The following is an 18,335-nucleotide window of genomic DNA, read 5'->3' as shown; positions in this document are numbered from 1 at the left end:
AATATCCGTTGGATCATAGAAAAAGCAAGAAAATTCCAGGAAAACATCTGCTTCATTGACTACTCTAAAGCCTTGACTGTATGGATCACAACAAACTGTGGAAAATTCTTAAAGAGATGGGAATACCAGACCACCTTACCTGCCTCTTGAGAAATCTGTATGCAGGTCAAGAAGCAACAATTAGAACCAGACATGGAACAACGAACTGGTTCAAGATTGGGAAAGAAGTACGTCAAAGCTGTATATTGTCACCCTGCTTATTTAACTTATATGCAGATTACATCATGCAAAATGTCGGGCTGGATATTCCTTAATATAAATAACCTCAGATATTCAGATGACACCACCCTTATGCCTGAAAGCGAAGAGAAACTAAAGAGCCTCTTGATGAAAGTGAAAGAGGAGAGTGAAAAAGCTGGTTTAAGACTCAGCATTCAAAAAAACAAAAATCATGGCATCCTGTCCCACCAATTCATGGCAATTAGATGGGGAAACAGTGGAAACAGTGACAGACTTTACTTTCTTGGGCTCCAAAATCACTGTAGATGGTGACTGCCACCATGAAATGAAAAGACGCTTGCTCCTTGGAAGAAAAGCTGTGACCAACCTAGACAGCATATTAAAAAGCACAGACATTACTTTGCTAACAAAGATCCATCTAGTCAAAGCTATGGTTTTTCCAGTAGTCATGTATAGATGTGAGAGTTGGACCATAAAGAGAGCTGAATGCCAAAGACTTGATGCTTTTGAACTGTGGTGTTGGAGAAGACTCTTGAGAGTCCCTTGGACTGCAAGGAGATCCAACCAGTCCATCCTAAAGGAAATCAGTCCTGAATATTCGTTGGAAGGACTGATGCTGAAGTTGAAGCTCCAATACTTTGGTCACCTGATGGAAATATCCAACTCCCTGGAAAAGACCCTGATTCTGGGAAAGATTGAAGGCAGGAGGAGAAGGGGATGAAAAAGGATGAGATTGTTGGATGGCATCACCAACTTGCTGGACATGAGTTTGAGCAAGCTCCAGGATTTGGTGATGGACAGGGAACCCTTATGTATACAGTCCATGGGATTGCAAAGAGTTGGACATGATTGAGTGAGTGAACTGAACTGAAGTGCTGTCAAGGATATGAAACCCTTTTACACTGCTAGTGATAATGTAAAATACCACAGCCTCCTTTTAAAACAGCTTGGCAGTTTCTTATGAAGTTAGGCATACACTTAACCAGCACTCACACTTATAGTACTTAATCAAAATAATGTAAACATGTCTTAAGATATGTATATGAAAGTGAAAGTGAAGTCACTCAGTTGTGTCCGACTCTTTGCCACCCCGTGGACTGTAGCCTCCCAGGCTCCTCCATCCATGTAATTTTCCAGGCAAGAATACTGGAGTGGATTGCCATTTCCTTTCCAGGAGATCTTCCCTGACCCAAGGATTGAACCCAGGTCTCCCTCAATGTAGGTAGATGTTTTACTGTCTGAGCCACCAGGGAAGTCCAAGATGTGTATGTAAATGCTCATAATGCAATTGGTCGCTCCATATCCATGGGAGACTGGTCCTAGGATCCCAGATGAATACCAAAATCCACAGAAGCAAAACTCACAGATGCTCAAGTCCCTTAATGATCGTCTGTTATTTCCATTTAACCTACATACATCCTCTTTTGTACTTTAAATCATCCCTAGATTACTTATAATGCTTCCTACAGTGTGAATGCTATGTAAATAGTTGTTTGCATGGTAAATCCAAATTTTGGTTTGGGGAACTTATTGGAAAATCCGCCCCGCCTCCCCCCCGCCCTATATTTTCAGTCCTTGCTTGATTGAATCCATGGATATGGAAGCCACGAATGTGGAAAACAACTGGAATTTTATTTATCGTTAATAAAAAACTGGAAATAATTGGTGACTTGATAGACAGTGGAATTCCACTAAATAATAAAATGGAATACGAATACATGCAAAAACATAAATGAATCTTAGAAGCATTATGCTAATCTAAGCACCTGATTGTACAGTATTATTCTATTTCTAAAAATTCTAGAAAGGCAAAAGTATAATGAGAGAATGCAGGTGGATGAATGCCTGAGAAATGGTTGGGGAGAAGAATGACTGAAAAGGGGAATCAGATAATTTTAATGAGAGCTGGAGGTTGAAGGAAGGTTAGGCAGGAGTAAGAGTGTATGTATCTTATTCATGATAGTGGTTACACTGGAGTGTACATTTGTCAAAAGTCATCAACATGTACACTTAAAAGTGAATGTATTTTCTAGTATTTTAGGGGACTTCCCTGTGGCTCAGACGGTAATGAATCTGCCTGAAGTGAGAGACCCAGGTTCCATCCCTAGGTCAGGAAGATTCCCTGGAGAAGGGAAGGGCTACCCACTCCAATATTCTTGCCTGGAGAATTTCATGGACAGAGAAGCCTGATGGGCTACAATCTATGGGGTCACAAAGAGTCTTGACTGAGCAACTTTCACTTTTTCACATAGTATATTAGACTTCAAAGCTGATTAAAGCAAAACAAAACATACATGCCCAAAAGAAGAAATTGATCTTTAGATGTACACAATCTCAAGTCAATGTTTGGGAGCATTTTAGGGGCAGATTTTAGAAGTCCCAGAGAGGAAGAGAGAGATTAAAAGAAGCCAGATATATTCCAATTTGTGATCTCTGCTGACTTGAATCACCAGGGTATTTAAAATTGTGGCGTAAGTCAGATTCCCACTTTTGGTGATCTTGCAGAAGTGTGGAAGATCGGTAAATATGAGAGTAGCTATTTGGTGGGGGAAGTGGACAAATCTAAGGAATTATGAAAACACTATAGGCCAGAGACACTGAATTTAGTATTGGAAAAATATTAAACACCATTACAAAACCAGTTTGCAAGCCATGAAGGACACTGAGTAGAAGCAGCTTGGCTTTGTCAAGAAGCAACCTCATGAGACTAGCTTCAGCCCCTCTGATACTGAACTACAGGTCTGGGAAGTTTAACTGGAAGCAACAGTTGGAATGTATCCTAGTCAGACATTTAGATATAGTCAGTAGTAAAACTCATCACAAAAATTGGAAAATATGGTTTATAACCTAGATGCATCTCTATCTGAAGAGTGATATCAAAATTGTCCCAGTGCAATATGGAAAACAGGGGAAATATGCTTGAATTGTGCGTGATGAGTGTATGGTGTGTTTGCATGGGTAGAAAAGGGGGATGGAAAGTGTGTGTTTGGAGGATGAGGAGAGGGAATGTAAGATTAAGCCAGAATGTAAAGGACCTTAAACCACAACTGAGCAACTTCACTTTCACGCATTGGAGAGGGAAATGGCAACCCACTCCAGTGTTCTTGCCTGGAGAATCCCAGGGACGGGGGAGCCTGGTGGGCTGCTATCTGTGGGGTCGCACAGGGTTGGACACGACTGAAGCGACTTAGCAGCAGCAGCAACAAACCATGTGAAACAACAGGACCTCACTCATGAGTTCCTCCCAGTCACAATAGAAGTACTGACAGACAGCTGGTCCTAAACTGCAGGTCACCTTCCTCCTGCGCCAGGGTAATTTCACTTCTATCACTTGGTGCTTCTCCCAGCACTAAAAGGAGCAAACATTATTATGTGTTTGTGTGCCAAGTCGCTTCAGTTGTCTCTGACTCTATGACTCCATGGTCTGTAGCCTGCCAGGCTCCTCTGCCCATGGAATTCTTCAGACAAGAAGACTGGAGTGGGTTGCCATGCCCTTGTCCAGGGGATCTTCCCAGCCCAGAGGGTGAACCCATGTCTCTTTGTCTCCTATATTGGCAGGTGAGTTCTTTACCGTGAGCGCCACCTGGGAAGCCCATTCTACTGAGAAATAAATAAAGAGGAATTATTGCTGTTAAGTAGATCACTTTCAAGCTCCATTTTAATGTTAGAGAAGATGTATACCTCTTAAGCTGATTCAGAAAATAGCCACATGGTTGAGAATTATGAAAAAATAAAAGTACAAATATATGCAGTGTTGAGCCAAGAGAATGAGAGATGAGGACCTACTGTTCCAGGTCTCAGGATGATTCTTATATTCTGATTGTTAACCAGCTCTTCCCTGTGACCTCAGGCAAGTCCTCCCCCTGCCTTTTTCTTTTTTTCTTTTTTTCTTTTTTTAATTTTTTTTGAGTTTTTTATTTTTTAAATTTTTAAATCTTTAATTCTTACATCCCTGCCTTTTTCTTATCTGTAAAGTGTGGATAATAATACTGATCCATTATCTGTTTTCTGAAATTCAGAGAACTCTGAAAAACAGAAGTTGCTTTGGTTTTGTTGTAATTTCATAAATTTGTGGCAAACTCACATGCTGGTGAAACTTGGCCTGAACATTAAGGGTTTATGTTCATTTTCCACTTATTGTGAATATTCATGAATTCTGAAGAAATATTAAGCTTTGATTATAGTGAAAGAAAAAATTGAAAGTGTTAGTCGCTCAGTTATATCTCTTTGAGACCCCGTGAGCCACAAAGGAAGCCCATTAAATCCTGCTGGAAGTATTTATAACACATGCTGGTAGCTCAGACGGTAAAGAATCTGCCTGCAATGCGTGAGACACAGGTTCAGTCCCTGGGTCAGGAAGATCCCAGGAGAAGGGAACGGCAATCCACTCCAGTATTCTTGACTGGAGAATTCTGTGGACAGAGGATCCTGGGAGGCTATAGTCCATGGGGTTGCAAAGAGTTGGACAGGACTGAGCAACTAACATTTTCACTTTCATATGAACTCTACTCCATTTCTAAAATCTAAACAGTTCTGGATTCTGAAACATCTGGCCTCAGTGGTTTCAGATAAGAGACTGTAGATCTGTAATACCTTCCTGTTAGGTTTCTGTGAAGATTTAAGTTTTTTCTACCAGATCTCAAAAAAAAAATGGTGAAGTTATTATTGCATATAGATTACTGAAACTCAGAAATTAGATTCCCCACTACATCTCTGAGAATGAGTGAAGTGTTAACACTTGATGATGCCTATGCTTATTCTTAGTACTTTTACATTTTAGTCTGTCAGGTGTGATTTATAGTATATCAGTTATTAAAATGGAATGTTCCTCTTAACTGTCCTACTCTGAACACTTATCCTTCTTTTTTTATAATCTTTACATACCTGGATGGGTGCCTTATTTGCCTTCAGGTGTTAGCTGGCAAACTTATTTTGGAGTCATCTTTCCTAAGGTACATTTTATGAAACTCATGTTTAGATTATATATCTCCTAACTTAAACACAAACGGATAGGCTTATTTACTGAGAGTTGTCAATAAAAGAAAATTCATAATATGTTATAAGACAGTGTCTTTGTTTGTAAAGTCATTGGTTAAAAAACACTTGAGCAAATATATCCATCTAGATTTCATTGTGTTTCCCAAGTAGAATTTTATTTTTGTGGTTGATTTTTGGCATGCTTCCTATTTCTTCAAGCTATGTAAAACCCTTTTGCTGTGCTTAATCCTTGACCTGTGGGCATGGAGAAATGATTATGCAATACACATCTAGTATTGGGAAATTCATAACTGAAAATTTCATATACTGAAATGCTTGGGAGAAAAAAATTATTTAAATAAGTATTATATTTCAAAAGGAAGAAATAAAGCAGTTATTTTTAAGTGTGCTTTTCCATGGGACATTTGCTTCTATTCAGAGTTGGGTTGGAGCATAGCAGTAATGAATCCCTTTGCTCCCCACTGTCTTTTCCCTGGAAAAATATTGTTGCCAATTTAGATTTGTAACCTGTGTGTGTGTGTCTGTTTACCTTTGTTTGGGTGTTACTAGGTGCCTTGCTCTTAGCCAGCAGTTCCATTGACCAAGTGGTTTCACTCAACCTCAGAATGAGGAGGAATGCAGTGATGAGACTTTGACCCACAGGGTGATCGCTTAAGGTTTAAGATAATATAAGGATTAGAATGGAGACTTTCTAAAAGGAAACAAGGATGAACCTTTATTTTCAAGGTCTCATGCTCTCTCTTCCCTATTTTCTAATTCTACAACCAACCAACCAACCACTGAACTTCCTTTCCAAGCAGAAGGAAGTATAGGGAGGAAAATTTCAGTCCCTTGTGAATGAAAAGATCATCTTTATTGCTGCCATGTCTTACTGTGTTGTAATAGGGCAGTCCTTTCATGAGAACATAGGACCAAATGACCCCTTTCAGATCCCTCATTCTTTTGGACTATGACCTTACAAGATAAGTGCAGTTGTTTGAGGGAACTTTTGCAATTTTCTAGTTGGTTGACCTTAAATGAAATATCTGCACTATCTACCAGATATTCTGTCTGAAAACATTTTTTTCCCTTACCCTAATTTTTATGAGTCTCTCTAGAGTATTGTAAGGGTAGGATTAATTATAGTCTGCTTAATATCACTCAACACGTGAGAATACTGTTTTTCCGTCTAGTTTTCAGTACTCTATAAACCTGTTCATGGTGTTAATCATTGAGATATTTCTGAGAATCAGTTTCTTCATCCTGAAGAGATGATAACTATAAATAATGACACAAATGTGTTTTGATAAATGGTTTCAACCAGTGGTGAACATGATGCTGATAACTTGGTCTCCGTGCACCGGTGCCAGATCAAATCTCAGAGACAGAATTTGGGGTGAAGTAGAAAAGGATAGCTTTATTTCTTTACTGGTCATAAGGGGACAGAGTGTGATCCTGCCCTCAAACACAGTGACCCAACCTGGGAGTATTTGGTAAGGAGCTTTACAGCAGTGGTTCCAGAGTGAGGTTGATGATAAGATTAGAGTGTGTGCAGGACCAGCCTCTTTCAATCTGATTTCCAGTAATCTCCTGATGCCTTTCTCTGGTGCCTTTAATATGGCCTCAGGTGTTCTCTGGAGTGAAGAATGCTAAATCCATTCCATTGGGGTTTTTGGTTCTAATAAGAGCTTAAAGATTTTGTTCTGTGTGTCCCTTGAGGGGGAACCAGGAACCTGCCCTAAGGCTGCACTGTGGTTTCTTGGCTATTCTTCCCTAGTCTTTGTATCCTCTCCCTTCCCTGATTACCAGAATGTTGAATCTGTCCTCTGGGGCTCTGGGAAGGACAGAGGCTGGAGTCTGCTCCTTACAAACAAGGAATGGGGGACACAGGCTTCCATATGCAGGAGCCCCATAGGGTCCTGCTTAGTTTCAAACAGGCAGCTCTAAAGTTAAAGTGAGTGAAGTTGCTCAGTCGTGTCCGACTCTGCGACCCCATGGACTGTAGCCTACCAGGCTCCTCCCTCCATGGGATTCTCCAGGCAAGAGTGTGGAGTGGGTTGCCATTTCCTTCTCCAGGGGATCTTCCCGACCCAGGGATCGAACCTGGGTCTCCAGCATTCCAGGCAGATGCTTTAACCTCTGAGCCACCAGGGAAGCATGTATATATATTTCCTTGTTCTGATTTTGAATATAACAAAATCTCCTGTTGTTTCCATTCTTTCTTCCACCATGGACCATCTCTAAGCAGTATTCCACTGAACTGAAGAAGCTGTACTGCCAAATTGCAAAGACATGCCCCATCCAGATCAAGGTTATGACTCCACCACCTCAGGGTGCTGTCATCCGGGCCATGCCTGTCTACAAGAAGGCTGAGCATGTCACTGAAGTGGTAAAAAGGTGCCCCAACCATGAGCTGAGTCGTGAATTCAACGAGGGTAAGGAGAATGGGGATCTGTAGCTGTTCAACTAAGCTTGAAATAGAGTTCCTGTGGAGAGTTTTGTCTGGGATCCACCTATCTGTTTCCAACCTCTGCAATCTGATGACAGCTTAGTCTACCTTTTTGGCTAACAAGACTGTCTGAGAATGATGTTGAATAAATTTCAGGCTTTCACAATAATTAAACTGCTCATTTTAATATTGGTAATCACTGGATGACCTGGACTTGCCTCTCTTCTCCCTGTTTCTTCCTTCCTTCTGTTGAGAGAGTGAGTAATTTCCTGGATTCTGTTTTGTGGCAACAAAGATTTGAAATGGCAGACCAATGTTACAGCTCACTTACAGCTCAGAGTTTTATTCAGCAAACAAAGGATAGTATACCCTGGAGGCATGAGGGTGGGCCGATCCCAAAAGAGAGGCCTCAATCCATCTTGGGTCTCTCTTTTTGTACTTTTTGTCTCCTCTCCCTATGCAAATTAGGGCTAGGTATGTTTCACCTGAGGTTCTCACTCCCACTCCAGGCTGCAGATTTTCTTTTGTTCTGTTATTGTGGGCTTTTCCCTTTGTCTTTTAGCCACCACCATTTTGGGCTGCTTTTTGCTTTTCTACCTAACACTTTCCTTTTTTTTTAATGAGAGGATTTAAGAAGAACAGTGTGCCCTCTGATCTGTTGGTCCCCTACTAAGGGCTTCAAGACCTCTCTCAGGGTGATTGTCAAGGGTTGACCAATTAGGGTCTAGAAGGGTAAGAGAAAGGAGCATACAAAGTGAGAAATATTTAAAAAAAAAAAAAAGAAGAAGAAGAGGAAAATGGGGAATAAGAAAAATAAATGAAGACAAATAACAGATAAGAGGAGTAAATGGACGATCTAGAACATGAGCTTGGAGGGGAAGCAGTAAAGAGCAGGTTATCTTGGGGCCGCCTTCAAGTGCTGTATCCATAGATAAGTTAGGTCCCAGGTTCTGAGCCTCAGATTCAGTAATAGTTTTACAGAAGTGGTCATTATTCCCAAGGGTCCTTTTACATTTACTATTCTAAAGTTTATGAAGAGAGGCTAAGTCAAGAACACAAAATAGTTGAAAGGAAGGACAAGAGAAAGTGTAAAGATTCATCAAAGAGCAATGAGGAGACAGGAGGATTGGGAGTTAGAATACCTTTTATAGAAATTATGTGAAAAATAGAAAGATTGGTAGGTTACCCAGAGTATGTGTATGTAGATAATATAATAGGTGGTAATGAAAAAGTAATGGAGAAAGATAGTAGATAGAAATTTCAAAAAGGAAAAAAGTTAAAATCTCTCCACCTTAACACAGCTAATTTTTACATATTAATTTCTAGTCCTTGTCTATATGACCTCATTATCCATACCTCTGCATCTTACCTTTCACTTAATGATATGCTGTAGAAGTTATTCTCTATAGCTAGGCTTTCTTATCAGTTTCCATAACTGCTCTTGATCCATCAAGATGACATAACCATTTGTTGTTGTTGTTTGCTTTTTCTTATTTTTTAGCACAATAGTTATTTAAAATTTTTGCCATAATATATGATATTTCAGGCAACAGAGAGCATCTTGATATACGAAGCCTTTTACTTTGAGTATCAGTTACTGTAGAATGAGACTATCAGACCAAAGGTTAAAAAACATCTTTATAGCATTAACTCTTGGAGCAGCGTCTTTATTTTTGAGTTCTACCAGGTATCACATTTTGTGAAACTTTGTTTATGTTCCTTTCAAAACTTGCTTCCCTTTTCTACCCTCTAACCTGGGACGATTGCAGTACAACAAATAAAGTTAGTTTCCCATCTTTATGACCAAAGTAAAATTGTGACTGCATCATGAAAAATAGAATCGGCAAAGTGAAAGTTATATCGTTGCCATCCATAGCTTCTTAGTGTTTTAAATGGTCAATTTAGGAGCAATGTTTTCTGTCATGCAGGTATATTTTTTAAATTAACTTGTTCCTTTTTCTTCCATTTTTCAGAGAAGCTGGAAAAATGCCCTGTATGGATCAGCTTAGAGATGTAGTTATAGAGTCCTTTACAACTTGACTTGTTTACCTTGAGCCCAGAAACATGGGACTGTTCCTTTATACATAGATGACCATTCCTGACCTTTTTGTGGCTATAAAGGTTGTGATACCTTCATGTGTAAGATCTCTGGCAACAGGATCTAGTCTTCTTTTCAAGGATGTATATTTCCTCTATTATACAAACTATTTTTTTGACCACCAGTGTTCTGTCCATAGTTTCATTTTGTTATATTTGTTTTGAGGTTGAAGAGCTAATTTTTTTTTTTTTTTCCATTCTGCAGGACAGATTGCCCCTCCCAGTCATTTGATTCGAGTAGAAGGTAACAGCCATGCCCAGTACGTAGAAGACCCCATCACAGGAAGACAAAGTGTGCTGGTACCTTATGAGCCACCTCAGGTAAGCAGATAAGGACTGGGCAGACTTGAGAGAGTATTACTTTTAGTAATAGGAGATGTTTCAAGCATGTAATTCTATCTTAGTTATAAAATAGGTAACTTTTTTTGTATTTATTATCTCCCTTCTCTTCACCAGGCACTTCTCTATCCCCCTTCAAAACTGCTAAATTTGTACCAAATTTGTTATTGGTAACATGGCTCTGTTGCCCATGTTCTCATCTTAAAGGCAGAAAATAATTGAATCTACAGTTGAGTTTATACATAGCATTATTATCCAGAGATCTTAACTGGAAATTCAGCTGGTAGTGGATGTACATGAGTATTGGATGCAAGTTTTCCCTCATAGCTCAGTCGGTAAAGAATCTGCCTGCAATGCAGGAGACCCAGGTTCGATTCCTGAGTTGGGAAGATTTCCTGGAGAAGGAAATGGCAATCCACTCCAGTAATCCACTCCAGTATTCTTGCCTGGAAAATCCCATGGACAGAGGAGCCTGGTGGGCTACAGTACATGGGGTCGCAAGAGTAGGACACGACTTAGCGACTAAACCACCACCACCATTTTTACACTACCCTGAAAATGGGAGACCCTAAGAGGGATCTCATAGTTGAGGTTCGGATGTACAGGATGGCCGATTAGAAAAGCAGCAAGAGACAGCAGAGAGAGCACTGGAGTGGTGAGACCAGAGCCCCTCGATGTGCTGACTCTTTCTTGTAGACTTCTAGCTTATAACTCTGTGTCTCTAGGCTTCAGATTGCTTCACCCATAAATTCATTTTCTAGACTAGATTATTTAATTCTGAATTCCAGAGTGTTCGTTATAGAAATATACATTCACATGTATGTTGTACTGTGTTATCCATATCATAAAAATATCCCTGGAGCATTACTGCTATAGTTAGTAATTTTTTCATCTCTAACTTTTCGTATATGTTATGAACCCTGTTTGAATTAAGTGATATGGATCAGCTTGCAAGTGAATAGGGTCAACGATGGTTATTTTTAAAAACCCTTTCATACTGTGCAGAGGGTCCGCTATTGCAAATACTAGCTTTAAGCTTCCTAAGAGCCAAGGCAAAGAAGAATCTACCATGGGTTTTATAGTTTTTTAGAAGAAAGCATATCGCTTGATCAGAAATGGAATTGTTTAAGTGAGAACTAAGAAGGAAGAACTAAGAAGAAAGAACATTAGTTCAAGTCATTGTTAACACCAACTCTCTTCCTCCCTGTGTCCAGGTTGGCACTGAATTCACGACAGTCTTGTACAATTTCATGTGTAACAGCAGTTGTGTTGGAGGGATGAACCGACGTCCAATTTTAATCATTGTTACTCTGGAAACCAGAGAGTAAGTGGCATTTGCAGAACTGTCATTCTGTAGAAACTCTGGGCAGAGGGCAAAGTGAAACTGTGTTTGTTTTATCATTACCTTTGCATGTACAACAGAGAGCTACCCTAGATTTTGTCCTTTGTGTTGTAAATCCTTGCTGCAAACACTTACATAAAAGATCTAAGAAAGTGGAGACAGAACTGGGTGGGTAAAGGTAGCAGAGGAAAAAAAAAAGAGTTGGGAAGGTGTTCAAATCACTTCATACCTGAATTCTTGACATTTGACTGGAATAGTTTCTGATTAGACAGTGTTTGTTTTCATGTGGGCCGCGAGGCATTTAACAGTTTCTTTGAATAAGTCTGAGCTGCCTAAGGGGATTTTATCTGGAGACATCCACTGGCTTAACTCAAGTTTCCTTCAAAATATGTAGCTAAATACAGCTGTTCAGCTAATGGCTTGGAGGTTCTTTGCAGAACAAATGGATGCTATTTACTAATATTGCTCATGGCCTGTAAGCACTTTTGTGTTCTGCCAAATGCTTTGGGGCCCATCCTCAAAGCAGCCGTGAGTTGGTGGTGGAGCTGGTGCACTGGTGGTGGCCAGCAGGGGGCTTTTCAAATTCCTTTCATTTAACCCTTTCTTCTCCTCTTTAATTCCTAGTGGGCAAGTCCTGGGCCGCCGCTGCTTTGAGGCCCGGATCTGTGCTTGCCCAGGGAGAGACAGGAAGGCAGATGAAGACAGCATCAGAAAGCAGCAGGTCTCGGACAGCACAAAGAATGGTGATGGTACGAAGCGCCGTAAGTAGCTGTAGTGGCCCAGTGGGGTAGGGCTAAGCCTCCTCCAGATGCAGTGCCTGATGGGTGATGTTTGAGAAGCTGCAGAATAAGACCCAAGGGCTTTAGAGAGACGTTTATGACCTTAAGCTGCAGCTCTTGATGAAATGGATTCTGGGTGTGCACTATAGCTTTTCTAAAGCAGATTATCATGGAAGATTACCCAGCAATCCTCCAGACATGACTCCCAGACCAGTAGCATCAGCGTCATCTGGAAGCTGGGTAGAAATGCAAACTCTTGGTTTGCAGTCTTGCTGATCAGAAGTACTGGTTGTGAGGCCCAGGGATCCGTGTTTTATAAGCCCTGTAGGTGCCTCTGTTGCCAGCAGAAGTTTGAGAACCAGTACCTTAGCCTGTTTATATCCATTTATCTTTCTGTTATTGAAGGTGAGGGTTGAAAATGCCACCTGCCTACCTCCTGAGTCTGGGGGAATAGTGAGACTTAAGAGTGTACTTCATAAAGCACAGTCTGGGGAATATGCAGCTGTGGGTTTCACTGAACCTTGACATGTAGGACCCACTCAGGGCTTTAGTTACATCATTTATAGTGAAGCCGATGATTTAGATCAGTTGGTTTCACATTTGTTTTTTAAGCAATAAAAGCTTTTTAAAAATGAAGTATTTCAAGGAGCTCAAAATAGCTGAAAGCAGAACTTTTCTAGTTGAAGGGGTGGGAGTCAGGAGTGGGCTGTGGTTTCATGCTTCACTCAAAGCACCCTTGCATGTCAGGTACTCACCCCCAGAGGTCTCATTCTTCAGGTCACAGAGTTTGAAAACCATTGATCCACCCAAGCTACTAAAGCGTGAAATTTAATTCTAGAAGATGGCTTGCATAAACCTGCTATGACTATAGCCAGTATTTTTAAATATATCACATGGTGAATTATATCATGAAAAATATTTTCATCTTATTACTGATTAGTATGCAGAAGAAATAAAAATGGTATTGAATTTTACAGAACAATTTGTTATAACAACTAAACTTTATCCTCTTTGGGCTGTTCAGTGTGATGTGCTGTTCCAGTTTTTTTCTCCCTGGTTATTCCTCAAACAATCGTATATATAGTACTTAGTTTATATATACATTATCAATAGTGTATGTACTATCAATAATTATATCTCCACCCTAATTCTCGAGTCTGTCTGTTGGCCTAGTTCCATATGCTTCCCTGAGCACCTCATTTACCTACCAATCAATAACTTTCAGTAAGAACAATTATCTGAACTCTAGTAGGAGAATGATCTCTATATTCTGGTTCCTGGGTATAGTTTCTAAATTTTGGAAACCTTTAGGGATATATAAAATTAATTCCTTGATTTTACCAAAGAGAAAACTGAGGTCCCAGAGACTGCTTGTCAGAGGCTATGTGATATTTGTACTAACATGAGAGGGGGGAACTCACAAGGTTGAATGCACAGACAAGACAACTCCTACAGCCTGCATTTACCTCCTTGGAAGATAAATGATCTGAAAAATAAAACACAATTCCAATTTATCTTTCTGTGCTGAGCAGCTGTTCACAGACACACTCCAGTAAAACACAGGGATTCCTGCAGCACTGCTTAAGCCAGAGGCCGTTTCCCAGCCTCCCTACACCCACCTCCCGTTTTTCTCTCCCTGTTTTGCCTCACCTTCCCCCCACCCACTCTCATTATTGTTAGGTTTACACCTAATATAAAAATAATGATCACTGATTGAATGGCTGCTTAGAACTGGAAATTCTAATCTCATCAGTGTCAATGTCTGTCTGTGCTACTGTCTGTCAGTGCTACTGTCTGTTTAATCAATGTATTATTGCTTCAGAAATGTTCCCAGGATGAAACTTGCACTTTTCCTCCACCAGCTTTCCGTCAGAACACACATGGCATCCAGATGACATCCATCAAGAAACGAAGATCCCCAGATGATGAACTGTTATACTTACCAGTGAGTCTCCCTTGGGCACTCGTGATTGCTTCATTGTCACCTGCTTTGAATGAGCTGTTCCTCTGTGGTCATCTTTTGATTATCTGTGAATGAGAATGTGAAGAGGGTGATAGAGGCAAGAGAGATAAAACAGAAAACCTACTTGTTTTTTGCAAAATTAGGAAATTATTCATCCCCTCTAAAGTTCTGGGACAGATTAATAATGTGGGCTCTTCCTCTTACTACTCACCCAGTCGGAACTATACTACTAATAGAGTTCTTTTTATGCAAGTCTTTAAAATTAATTTGTCCTTCATTACTGAAGAGTGATAAGATGATCCTAGACAGTCTGGTCATACCAATTTAGGACTAAAATTTTGTCAGAAGGCATTCATAAAGTTGATAAACTATTATAGAGTATTGCCTGTGATTTCTTTTAAGGAATGCTATTAAAAAAAAAAAAAAAAGCAAAGCTAGGCAGAATCCTCAACTATATGAGAATGGCCAGAGATTCGGCCCAAATGTTGTGTAGGAGTATTGTTCATCCCTACAAGAAATAGAAGCCCTCTCAAGGTCACCAAGGTGTCCTTTTTTAGATTATAGTTACAGTCCATTTAGCTCTTCTCACCTTAGGTCTTTGCCATCTAGAGTGGCAGCAAAGCTTTGGTCACCACTATGGCTCTTGATGGCATCTACACTGACTTGAGATACAGACAAGCTGGGCCAGGAGATTTGGCTGGGATTGAGATTAAGCCACAGGTTTGGGTGTGCCATGCTCACTAGCCCTTCCTTCTTGAGGCCCTAAAGGTCAGTCAGGTCAGGGAATTAGACTGCTTGCTGGCAGAACAGTCAGACAGTGAGTTAGCTGAGATTCTCAATGTCTTGTTTCTCAGGCCACATATGGAAACTGGTATGTGAACTCTTAAGTTAAACATTTTCCTGCTATACTAGATATTCTGAAGGCTCTAATGTGTCTTCAGCTGATGAGATAGAGACCACATTGAAGAGCTGTTTCTTTAATGAAATTTCAGTTTGTACTATTGGAAGAAATACCCTATAAACAGTTACATCTTATTTTTAGTGAAGAATTCGCCAGACTGAAATGTGTGAAGAAAAAGAAAAAAAAAAAAACCTCTTCATTTAGCATGAATTTAGTTGGTATTTGCTAAATGGCAGAAATGCTAGACTCTGACCCTTAGAGATCATTATGGTACAATTCTTACCTTACACCACCTTGTCTTCTAGTGAGGAAAGAGGTATAATAATGAAATCAACACTGCAGTAATGTTAAGGGTGACACTGGGAGCTCATGGGAAGAATGGAAGACTTGGCCTAAAAGGTTGAGGTCAGGAAAATCTTCTCAAAGAATATGATGCCAGAGCTGGGATAAGTAGGAATTAACCCAATAAAAGATAGGGAAAATCTTTCCATTTCTGAATTCTGGCAGGGAGGGGACAGGCGACGTGCCAGCGTGCACAGAGTAACAGACACGCACTCTCACGTCAGGCAAGCGCTCCTTGTTCTCCACTCACCTTTCTCTAGTCCTGGTTCTGCTCAGACCTCTTAAAGTTTTTAAGAGACTCTCTTAAAGAGGGAAGCACATTTTACCCGTGTTGAAAACTTGTGTCTTTCCAGATTTAATTACAGTTAAAGCTAGTTATCTGTGGTAGTTATGCTTTATAAAGTCTGCATGACCAAATACTGAATGATTGCTCCTATGAGAAATACAGGATTAGATTCCTGTGAGCTTCTGATCACATTTTTAGCAACTGATCAATGCATTACCTTGTTTCATGTGTGTTTCTTATGTAATATATGCTGTTGATTCATTACTGAAGGAGGAAATGGCAACCCATGCCAGTGTTCTTGCTGGGAAAATCCCATAGACAGAGGAGCCTAGTGGGCCACAGTTTGTGGGGTTGCAAAGAGTTGGACACAGCTGAGCATGCCTGCACGTATGCACGCTGATTCATTAACATTGAATGCACAGTCCATACCACTACAGCTCATGGCTGGACTAAGCTTATCTAACATGAATTTTCTCCATAAGGCACATTATGGTGTATTTGCATTTAGGAGCACTAGAGAGCACTGAAGCTGCCTTTGGGAACTATTTTAAACCAAAAAATGTACCTCCAAAAAGTACAGAAAAGTAGAAAATTTGGCCCTAAATAGGCTATGAGAAGGACACTTATTTCCAACATAAGAGTTGAAACAAGAGTTGGAACATCACCTTCTTCACCCTCAGTTGGGAACATGCACATTGGGACACTCAACTTTTCATCATTATGTCCCTGTCTGGGAAGTATTGATTTTTGTGTTATAAATAGATGCTAGCAAGTAGGTGAATTCGTCCAAACGGAATCCACAAATAAAGAGGACTGACTGTACTTCTGATGGTTCTACAGTTCTCCATTTTTTGTCCCTTTCCTTCTGCTCTTTTATGTAGGTAAGGGGCCGTGAGACTTACGAGATGCTGCTGAAGATCAAAGAATCCCTGGAACTCATGCAGTACCTTCCTCAGCACACGATTGAAACCTACAGGCAGCAGCAGCAACAGCAGCACCAGCATTTACTTCAGAAACAGTGAGTGTGTCCCTGTGTCATTTTAGCAGATGTGATTAAGATGACTGTGTATTCAGATTGGCCACAGGATGGTTGTTGGCTGATGTAAAAGGTGAGGTTATGAGACAGCAGAAATTGGTAGGTTCACATGAGCCGGTCTGGGGACTCCTTTTTCTGCTTCAGCAATCTTCTATGTTTCTTACAACCCTCCCTTTGACAAGTTACATCTATATTCTGAAGTTGAATTGAAACCATTTCAAGTGAATTCTGAAAAGAGACTCACACTAATAGAATTAGTTTTCTTCTCTATGCCCCTGATCCATACACAGCTATCAATAGTAGAATTTTGAATACACCCTCTATTCTAGTGATAATGTGTCTGTTTAAAGTCACATAGTTTTTCCTCATCCCAATATCTTATCTTGTCCCTCGGCTGGGATGCGCACAATCCACTTTTGGGAAAATCATTATAGACTAGGGACAGCACATAGCTTTCACTATAAGTGACTTCTTTGAGTGCTGTGTTGAGGATTCAGAGTCCTAGTGCCTGGTCATTAGGGAAAATCTGGATGCATTAGGTCAAAATAGAGCCACATCGCCAATGTTTTAACATCCTCATTCTAGGTCTTCCAGCAATACATGTTAACATCAGTGAGGCCAGATTTTGCAACCATTTTAGAATATACATGCAACCTATTTATATGTTCATTTTACCTTGAATCTTGGATCTTTGATGATGGTGTTCTTTATACCTAACCAGAACAGACTAGCTCTTATGAAAGGAAGGGAAATTGGTGAATCAGAACTCTGATTTATACTTTCCCTTCTGTAGTTAAGAATAATCACTTGTGAGCTGAAAATCTATTGTGTCCTTACCGAAAGTATTGCCAGGGTCTCCGCTGCTGCTGCTCCTGCTAAGTCACTTCAGTCATGTCTGACTCTGTGCAACCCCATAGACGGCAGCCCACCAGGCTCCCCCGTCCCTGAGATTCTCCAGGCAAGAACACTGGAGTGGGTTGCCGTTTTCTTCTCCAATGCATGAAGGTGAAAAGTGAAGTGAAGTCACTCAGTCGTGCCCGACTCTTAGTGACCCCATGGACTCTAGCCCACCAGGCTCTTCTGTCCATGGGATTTTCTCCATAGATCAGTGTAAAATGTAGACATTTTATACTTCAGGCAAAAAGAAATGAAGCCAAAACTATCTTGCCTATGACAAAGATTGTCTTTTACATTAGGAACACAAATGAACAGTCAATAATGGATCTTTTCTCATTTATTATTAACTACTCTAGAGAAATACCTATGAAAAGTGTAATAAAAAGGTATTATTTTTCTATTTTAAATCAAAATAAATGCAGTTGAGGAGGTTGGACTGCATCTCTGATACTCAGGAGGTGTTCTCTGAGCCTGTACCTACTGACTATGGGATATGGAGTGGGCAGCAGAAGAACAAAAAACAAGCATACTCTCTCTTTAAAGGACTTCAGGCTCTTTGACAATTTAAGACTTTTTTTGCCTGAAAGGGATCTCGCCATTCACTTCTAGCACGGAAGTTTTGCAAATCAGAATTACAAGGTTTTATAGTAAGGCTGACTGGAAAGTTGAATCTGGAGGTTCCTTGGG

The 18,335-nt window shown here is 40.3% G+C and overlaps 1 protein-coding gene and 1 non-coding gene across 10 annotated transcripts in view; one reads left to right on the top strand and one right to left on the bottom strand.

Moving 5' to 3' along the window:
• TP63 (tumor protein p63) overlaps positions 1-18,335 on the top strand; it is a 266,002-nt gene that overhangs the window by 225,743 nt on the left and 21,924 nt on the right. For 5 of the 9 annotated variants that reach the window (XM_069557876.1, XM_069557857.1, XM_069557896.1 and 2 more), the window contains 6 exons: positions 7,466-7,652; positions 9,969-10,084; positions 11,317-11,426; positions 12,069-12,205; positions 14,086-14,168; positions 16,597-16,733. In XM_069557876.1, coding sequence (XP_069413977.1) covers positions 7,466-7,652; positions 9,969-10,084; positions 11,317-11,426; positions 12,069-12,205; positions 14,086-14,168; positions 16,597-16,733 — 770 coding nt within the window. The remainder of the gene's footprint in view (positions 1-7,465; positions 7,653-9,968; positions 10,085-11,316; positions 11,427-12,068; positions 12,206-14,085; positions 14,169-16,596; positions 16,734-18,335) is intronic. The other 4 variants (XM_069557885.1, XM_069557868.1, XM_069557906.1 and 1 more) reach the window with 1 other exon arrangement.
• Positions 7,300-7,371, bottom strand: TRNAS-GGA (transfer RNA serine (anticodon GGA)). The gene has a single exon. It is a non-coding gene; the product is annotated as a tRNA-Ser (tRNA).

The sequence above is a fragment of the Ovis canadensis genome, chromosome 1, assembly GCF_042477335.2.
Source record: "Ovis canadensis isolate MfBH-ARS-UI-01 breed Bighorn chromosome 1, ARS-UI_OviCan_v2, whole genome shotgun sequence".
Lineage (NCBI taxonomy): Eukaryota > Metazoa > Chordata > Mammalia > Artiodactyla > Bovidae > Ovis > Ovis canadensis.
Note: the sequence above shows the minus strand (reverse complement) of the source record. Positions and strands in the feature narration are given on the sequence as shown.